Source organism: Paralichthys olivaceus, chromosome 2 (genome assembly GCF_024713975.1).
Source record: "Paralichthys olivaceus isolate ysfri-2021 chromosome 2, ASM2471397v2, whole genome shotgun sequence".
Lineage (NCBI taxonomy): Eukaryota > Metazoa > Chordata > Actinopteri > Pleuronectiformes > Paralichthyidae > Paralichthys > Paralichthys olivaceus.
Window position 1 is genome coordinate 22736688 of NC_091094.1, and position 9061 is coordinate 22745748.

General features: G+C 39.2%; 1 protein-coding gene across 2 annotated transcripts; it reads left to right on the plus strand.

The window, feature by feature from the left end:
- The first annotated feature begins 1130 nt into the window (after positions 1–1130).
- Positions 1131–8672, plus strand: comtb (catechol-O-methyltransferase b). Of its 2 annotated transcripts, none has more exons than XM_020087018.2 (6): positions 1131–1303; positions 2455–2626; positions 7314–7431; positions 7515–7708; positions 7795–7926; positions 8006–8672. In XM_020087018.2, exons 1-6 carry the CDS (start codon positions 1146–1148, stop codon positions 8183–8185), a joined length of 954 nt encoding a protein of 317 aa, XP_019942577.2. In that variant the 5' UTR covers positions 1131–1145; the 3' UTR covers positions 8186–8672. The 2 variants fall into 2 exon arrangements, with proteins under 2 accessions (XP_019942577.2, XP_069368418.1); XM_069512317.1 differs by having other exon boundaries at positions 1165–1303; positions 2432–2626.
- Positions 8673–9061: the final 389 nt, after the last annotated feature.

Below are 9061 nucleotides of genomic sequence, written 5' to 3' on the forward strand. Positions count from 1 at the left end.
ATAGGATTTTACTTCCTAAGATGGGGCACATGTTTGAACTGCCATCGTCAGTCTATCCACAGATGTTCTGGTTTATTGCTGCCTTCTAATAGGACCGTGTTACCATGTTCAATTAATGAATTCATGTGAAGGCCCCCCTGGTATTTATGACCTTGGAATATTCTGAAAGCTTGAAGTTCAAGAGTTTGCTGACAATTTTAGAAAAGGGGCTGGCCATGGAAGTTCATTTTTAATTGGATCACAAGTTAATCTATTGCATTTATAGTTATTTTAATTTTTTTTATTAAGTCTAAGGAAAATGTTGATATTCCTAACAGCCACCTCTTTGCCCTCTGCCATTGTGCCTTTGCATTTACTGTATTGCGTTACCCGACTGTGGTGGAAATTCCTCTTGTCCTGAATTCAACGTCTGCAGACGAACCCAAAACACAAGAAAATGCCACGTTTTATACATTTTATACCTGCAGGCTGAGTCACATATTATCATTTGGTGTGTACAGGCTAAGCCACAGCTTAAAACCACTGAGGTGCAACAGCATCTTCAATAATGACACCCCGTTTTTATAGTATCAAATAACTAAATTAAACCAAAGTTACTGGACAAATTAATGCTTGAACATCATTTTAAGATCTACCTAAAATGAAAGAAACCATGTTTGAGAAAAATCCCTTAGTGTACTATGACCTAGTTTGGCTCATGTCCCATCCACTTACATGGACATGGGATTTATGACCAACACTGCAGCCTACCACCAGGGGGCGATGAGATACTCTGGCTTCACTTTTGGAGAACCGTCATATCTCTATATACACACAGAACTCAAAAAACTTGAAGAGAGAATTAAAGACTCACGACAGAAATAAACAGTTTATTTGTTGTTTCATTAAAAAGAACCTGCATTGTTACAGTTTCCTCATTGTAGATGAAAATGTAATCATGATGAAATCAAGATATATAGGATCAGAGATTATTCACTAAAATATCTGGTTAAACATCTAAACATAACAAAAATGTATTGTTGCTGCAGCAGAGTGAATCCTAATAAATGGCAAGAGAGAAACAATCCCTGAATGAGTGAGTGTGTGTGTGGGTGTGTGTGTGCGCGCGCTGACCATTGAGATTCGGTCTGTTGTGCATTCCTTGCATGCTCACATTCAGCAGAGATCTGGGGGCTGGAAGGAAGAGGAGGGAGGAGTTAGTCTCTGAGAAGGCGAGCATATGTCTAGCAGTTGGAAAAACAGATTTTCTTCTCTCAGCTCGAGGGGGTGAGAAGAAAGGAGGGAGTGGCTCCTGCTCGCACATGTAAGTCCTATTTTACTGTCAGGTTTTCATGAGAGACACTGGAAGATTACAGGACGTGTTTTTTATTTGTCCATTTTATGACTAATAAGTGTTTGCACGTTGCTCAAGAGGGACCAGGGCTCAGACTGGGTTTAATTCCTGTTTTTGACTGAAGACAAGCTTATAGAACAGTATTATAGTAAGCTTTTCTCCTCAGATATGCCAGTTTCACAACAGATAATCCATTGTAGCTTCAATTATAAGCACATTCTAACCTCTTTATTCTTGTTCTCCATCCTGTTCCTTTATTTGAGAACTTTTTATGATGTGATTTGCATATGATTTGACTTCAGTTTGGTAGGTTGCACATCATGTGACTTGGTATTGTGCCATTGTGTGTCTGCACGATGATAAAACATATATATATGTGTGCGTTTATCAAGCTGCACTTCAGTGTCTGAATCTTGTTGTTGAGAAAGCCAAAGTAAAGGTTAAAGTCTGTGTGCTCGTTCTACCTGTTGTGACACAGCTCTTAACCCTCAGCCAGTTGCCATGCAACTCAAACTCCAGATCAAAAGGAATTACCTCAACCACCATTGGTCTTTCACAGTTATATTATTAGTGCAAGGTAGAGCTGTTTCCAGCCGTGCTCTTCACTGCTTTCCCACACATGGAGCCCGTGTTCTCTCTTCCCTCCTCCTTCATTTGCTCTGTTCATCCCCCATCATTTCATCTGACATATCTAAACAGACCAGTTGCTTCTGAGGGAAGGGAAATCAACACATAAATCATTAGGTGTGTGTATGTGTGTGTGTGTGTGTGTGTGTGTGTGTGTGTGTGTGTGTGTGTGTGTGTGTGTGTGTGTGTGAGTTTACCAGTGCTTATTGCAGCTGATATTAAATGATATCCTACAGTGATATCTTTTCACTGGGATGTGTGTGCGTGTGCAGCTTGAAGCAGCAGCAGATAATGAAAACAGAAGCAATGACAGCATTATACACTGCACAGTAAACACCCATCTCATTAGGCTGACACAAAGGGAGGGTGAGGGGAGATACGAGAGAGCTTTCATTTATCTCATGCAGATGTCTTGTTATTGCACTGTGTCTGTACTTCATTCATCACGGCCTCTCATCACAGTGAATGCAGCATTATGTTTATGCACTCTGCAGGATGTGGCTGACTCTTATTTACAGTTGCACCGGTGGAGCAGCGCTTCTGTATGCTCTGTACAGATGGGTGATCCCTGCCGTTGTTCAGTATCATGGAGGATTGGCGCTGCTTTGGCATGATGTCATCGTGGAGCGGATGCTGGACACACTGACCCAGTCCACTCGTCCTCAGGTGGGCCTTCACTACACACAACTCACCTAAGATAAGAGCAGACCTAACACACTGCAGCATAACGACTCCCTGCATGATTCAATGTAATCAAATTGATCAGTTTCAGACAAGAAAGCCAATAATTCTGATTCACTTGAGCTCAGTTCTACTCTTGAAAAGGAACTCAACACTCAGGTCCAAATAACAGGAAAAAAATCAATAATGTCCTACTATTGTTGGATAGGATTGAATTGTAATGACTGATTAATAATCAAAGATATATACTGAAATATACTGCAATTGTATATTAATAATGTGGTAATTATTTAATTAGTTTATTTATTTACAGTGCTCATTAATCAACACTCAAAAAATTGTAAACCAAACTTAGCTGCATAAGCCAATTTTAATCTGTTGTCCCTAAATCCAGTTTTAACAAGAAAATAAAAGAATTAAAATAAAATGAACTATTGTGTATAACTACAAATATGTATGGATATTTCATGTGCATTATATTTACATGATCAAAACCAACAAACACGATTAAAACACTATGGCCAATGAAAAATAACATAAATAAACACTACACCTGATAGAATCAAGCTATAATCCATGCTTGAAATACATTATAGAAATCAAACAATACAATACAACACTCACACAGACCCCTGCATTATAAACTGACCAGTGAGGGAGATGCACAGCCATGTAAAACCCTGGAGATGAGGCAGCCATCAGCAAAATATTCTAAACTAATGAAATGAAATACTACTAAATATTCTTTTTCTGTATTTTTGTGATAACATATGTGAACATAGGATTATATACCACAACAACCCCGTCATTAAGAGCAGAATGAGAGTAAATGGGTGTAACCTACTTGAATCAGTGTCAGTGTGCTGTGGAGACGGGCCTGACTGGAACACAAAGCTGTAGTTGGTTGGTAACCTTTATGTCGACTAAAGGTGGAATGTACCAGAGGCTTTGTCGGATGCCTGGTGACATGAGTTCTGCAAGCCGTCTCAGCTTTATCAGGGTTTTAGTTTTATTCATTTGCATACATTTTCCCAAAGACATAACAAAGTTGAATACACAAATTATATGTTTAAATAGCAACAGTTTACAAAAAACAGAAACATTGTGCTTTGGTAACAAATTGTCCTATAATTCTATAAGTTTACTAAATCAGTCATTTGCACAAACACATCTCATACTCAAGTATACAGAAACACATCTTGGACATCTGCAGCCCAGGAACATACACTCACTATTTAATTAAAAGTTCTCATAAGACAAGATAAACTAAAAGAGAAAATATGTAAAGCGTTGTTTGGTTAGGAGAAGTGATATCAGGGTTCTTTAGGGCTCTAATCCAGCAGACTCTTGCTTTCTAAGCACAGTATGTTTCTCATTGTGTCTGTCTGAAGCAGGCGTGTAGCTGACCTATTTCATGGTTGGTGTCAGAACAGGCACTGACTTGACAAACTACTTGACTTTGCTACAAATCATCAAGAAGCTTTTGGCAAAAATTTCCAAAAGTTCTTGTTAATGGTTTCAGAGAGGAGAATAAAAAACAAATCAAGACACAATTCTTCTGGTTCAACTTGTTGATTTGGGTCAGAGAAAGCATAAAATAAATAAATTCACAAGACGTGAAGAAGCAGCAAAAGAAGCAAAAGGTCTGCGAACACTTCAACAAAGTCCCAGCTGACCTCTGTTTTTATTCTATGGAGGCTGGACAGGTCCTTTTTTAAATAAATATTTTTTTTTTACTATTTTGGGGAATTTTCCAAAAATACAGAGCAGTGTACATCGGAAAACAAAGTAAAACAAACTTTTAGTGGTTGAGTCAATCCCATAAATCCAGTCACCCAAACTCCTCACAGACAGGGGCCATAAGAAAAGTAAAAAGTAGCTTTGTGAGGGGAGAAAGAAAGAAAATAATAATAATAAAGGATTAAAAGAATTCATAAAATTAGGGTTAATGAGATTAATGACAACGGCACACATTGATATAAAGATTCAACCATACATTCATCCACTGATATGCATGCACATATGTTCAGTTTATCTTATTATCTTATAACATCTAAATGTCATTAACCCACAGGAGGACAGGTTTCTGAGAGACAGTTACAATGTGTTGTCTTTGTGTTGGGGGGAGAAGGACAAAAATGTTATAACATCTGAATTGTTCATTCAGGAGTCCAACACGCTTCTTCCACCATGATCCAATTGGAATAACTTAATAATATAACAAGAGAGTATAAAAAGCCCAAGTGTGTATTTTACTTCAGAGAATCATTTACATAAGTAGCTCATTGACTATATTGGATAATCACTTATTTCTGACACTATCAAAAAGAGGTGAATGAATCGAATGAATGACATGATTGATTAGTGAGCAGACAGTGGAATACAGTGTTCTGACCCACAAAGTGAATTTCTCACTTGGAGGAGCACTCACTCTGTAATCTTTGTATTGCTACACTTTCTTCATTCTTGTGGAGGAGGTACTCAAACAATTTACTTGTGCAAAAGTACAAAATAATGTTCTCAAGTAAAACTTAAAGTACCAAATTAACGTTTCTTCATGATTAAAAAAGAGATGCCGCTGCTGCATGTGCACTTCGTTAACATGTGAAAGAGTGCATTGTAAAAATGTAGAAAGTACAGATATTTTCTGATATATTATATAATATATTTTATATATGTACTTTGATACATCCAACCACTACTTAACTGTAACCAGGCTTTTGTTAATGTTATTTTTTACACCTTTAACATACTGGTGGCCAAAAAACAAATCACCTTCTAAATACCAGACAAAGTTACATTGTTAGTTTCATGGAAAATTGTTGCAAAGTTCATGAGGATAAGAAAAAAAACTTCTAATAACATATCCAGTATAATTTATAAACCATAAAAGGAAGGACAGATCACAGTCTTAGCATCATGTGGGTATAGACCGTGGTACAAATATGTGAATTTGCAATTGCTTTGTATTTCTTTTCTTTTGACTACATCCTTAAGGCTCATGCTTCTTCAGTCTTACATTAATCAAAAGAAAAAAATAAATAAATCAAGATTTGTATGTATATGTATATATTAGCTCCAGCCCCCTTAGATCCATTAGTGCTATAGATAATGGATGGATGCATATATAGTCTCTGATCAGCTACTGGACAGGATTGTTGATCTTAAAGATGATTCGTCCTCATGATCATCCAAGAGGCTTCTTTAGTTTTGACGGACTTTTTTAAAATCAGGTATTAAACATCTGTTGGGTTGTTATCAATGTTGTTCACTTGTGCTTGTGACTCAGCAGCAGAGAGCAGCAGTTTACTTTCAGCTGAGAGATAAGGGACACTCCTTCTAGGACAACAAGTGTATTCTTATGAGGGATAACAGGGAGGACAGAAATCATCCATCTACAAACTACTTCAACAACACCATCATTTCATTCAAATCCAGGAGAATTTACATCCACACATAACCTCATGTGACTCCAATGACTCTGAAAAGAGTCAGAAGAATTAACGAACCAACAAATGGCTTCATATGACTCCACAGATGTTGGGAAATAAGTATGTTGTTGAATGAGTCCAACTGCCCCTAATTCAACTCAATGCAAGTAGAGAGGTGGCCACACACTGGAATCATGGCCCTCAAAAAAGATGGCATTTATTGTTGACATTTAGAAACTAACCAGTCTTCTTTAGACATTTTGGTAATCTTTGCAAAAAAATAGTATTAGCCTGAGGAAGGCCAGTTTAGCTTTATTTGGTCAGCAGAGTTGACAGACCAGAAAGGGATGGGGCACCAGGCAGAGCACGAAGAGGTGGAGCACAAACCTGAAGCTCCTGGTTCACCACCAACCAGATCACGTTTCAAGTCATTGTAATGTAAAAAAAACAAACATTTAAAACTGTTAGGTAAGGATAAACATACATATGATAAAATTGTCAGTCATAACAAGACTATGTCAGTCTGAGGTCACAAAACACACCCCAACCGGTCGAGGCAGATGTTCGCCCACACTGAGTCTAGTTCTAGAGGTTAGAAAATATAAGTTTTTCTCTTCACCAAAGTGCTTCCTTGTAGTGGGAACTGTTGGGTTTTTCTACAATATTTTCTAATTTCGACCTTATTAGTGCCTTGAAATAATTAATGTGTGATTTAAGGGCTATACAAATAAAATCTAATTGAAAAAAAGAATTGTTTCTTAAAGGTCCAGTGTGTGAGATTTAGGTGAAAGGGATCTAATGGCAGAAATTTAATGCAGAATAATTCTCATGATGTTTTCACTAGTTCATTTCATCTAAATTGTATGAATTGTAGTTTTCTTTACCGCAGAATGGGCCCTAATATTTAAATACTTTATATTTACAGTCGTCCAGACTGGACAAACTAAGCACTTTTGCGACAACTGAAGCTACCACAGGTTCTTTTTCATGTTTGGAAGGGGAGGGTGAGGTGAGGGGTGTTCAGTGGCACGCAATTTCAACACTTGATATCACTAAATTCTACACACTGTACCTTTAATGTAATGTGTTTATAAAATCCAAATGAAAAGAGTTTAAAGAACAAGAGCACAGCCTAATGGGACCTATCACTTAAATGTGGGGTCAAACATGGCAACCTTAAGCTTTTTAAGCATTAATGAATTAATTATTAACTATAAGTGACGAGTTCTCCTTCTCCTCAGCGGCTCCTGAGTGCAGTTCAGAGGAACGCCACTAGAGGGGACCCTCGCAGCGTGGTCAGAGCCATCGATGAGTTCTGCAGACACAAGGAGTGGGCCATGAATGTGGGGGATGAGAAAGGTGCAGTTTGTTTCTGCTTGCTCTCGTGTGTGAAGTCAGTACCTCACATGACCCAGCTGTATGTGCATGTTTCTGTGCCACAGGCTGCATTCTCGACTCAGTGGTGACTGAGGTGAACCCCCACACTGTGTTGGAGCTGGGAACCTACTGTGGCTACTCCACGGTGCGGCTTGCCAGCCTGCTGCCCCCTCACGCCAAACTCATCACTCTTGAGTTTAACCCAGACTATGCTGCAGTTGCTCATCAAGTCATTGCCTGGGCAGGAGTTGACGACAAGGTTGATGTCTCTACGTAAACAGAAAAATCCATGATTTACTGTGTGTGCAGGTCAGAATCAGAAGATGGTGTCTTTCTCTCTTCTAGGTGCAGTTAGTCCAAGGCGCCTCTGGCGACTGGATCCCCAAATTGAAGGAGCAGTTCGGGATTCAAACATTTGATTTGGTTTTCCTGGATCACTGGAAGGATCGCTACCTTCCTGACACAAAACTGATTGAGGTGAGTTTCCTTGGGCTCATGTTGTTCTAACTGACTTCTCATTGTTCTGCCATGGCGCTCACTTTGCTTTTATTCTCAGGAGTGCGGCCTCCTCAGGAAAGGCAGCGTCCTGCTGGCGGACAACGTCATCTGCCCCGGAACTCCTGACTACCTGGAGTACGTCCGGAGCAGCCAGCAATACAAAAGCCAGTACTTCAAATCTCACCTGGAGTACACCAAAGTGGAGGACGGCTTGGAGAAATCAGTCTTCTTAGGGTAGTTCTTGACAATCAGTCTCATATTTAACACAGGCACTAGTAAACGTCAGATCTCTGATGTCTTGGGTTCACTGAGCAGACTTAAAACTCACATTGTGTCATTTTCTGCTGCCCTTGCAATCAAATCAATAATATAAGATGGATTTTGGTGACATTTTGGAGTAGCATGGGATCATGGGAGTCGTTGTCTTCTCCACCACTGCAGTCAGCGACTCCCTCAATGTAAATCTTTCAGGAGGGTTTTAGGAAGAGCTGGATTGTCTGCAGAAGTCCCCTCCTCTCCAAGACAGGAAGGGATGAGGCCATTGACAGGCGGCTACATGAAACAGACTGTTACTGTGATTAAAAGAGATAGTGTAAGAACACAACTGAGCTCAGTATGAAGCATAAGTCCAGTCGTTTTTACACATTTACCTTTAAAATCTGATTCTGATTGTGGTTTTCCAATATGTGCAAATGTTCACTTAAAATTAAAAATAACATAATTTGTGTTGTGTGCTTTATTTTTCTCAACATAAAATAAGAGGAGGTGATGCTTGCTCTGGGCTGTGCACATGTGCTGGTTCAGTAGGTGGCGATAGTGATGCTGCGATGGAGCTCCTAATTGACAGATGATGAGCTGCAAACTGATCTGAGGAGGGGGAGCAGCTTCTCCCACAGCATTGACTGAAATCAATAATAAATCTAATTCAGCTGCATTCTGTGGCGCGCATACCTATTTTCTGCTCGGATATACCCCACCAGTGAGCCAGTGTTGACAGGTGTGTTGAAGAGAGATAACGTGTGTGTGTGTGTGTATGTGTGTAAGACATGTTAGTGTGTGTGTGAGTGTGTGTGTTTGTGAGAGAGAGAGAGAGAGTATGAATCAAATCGCTGCT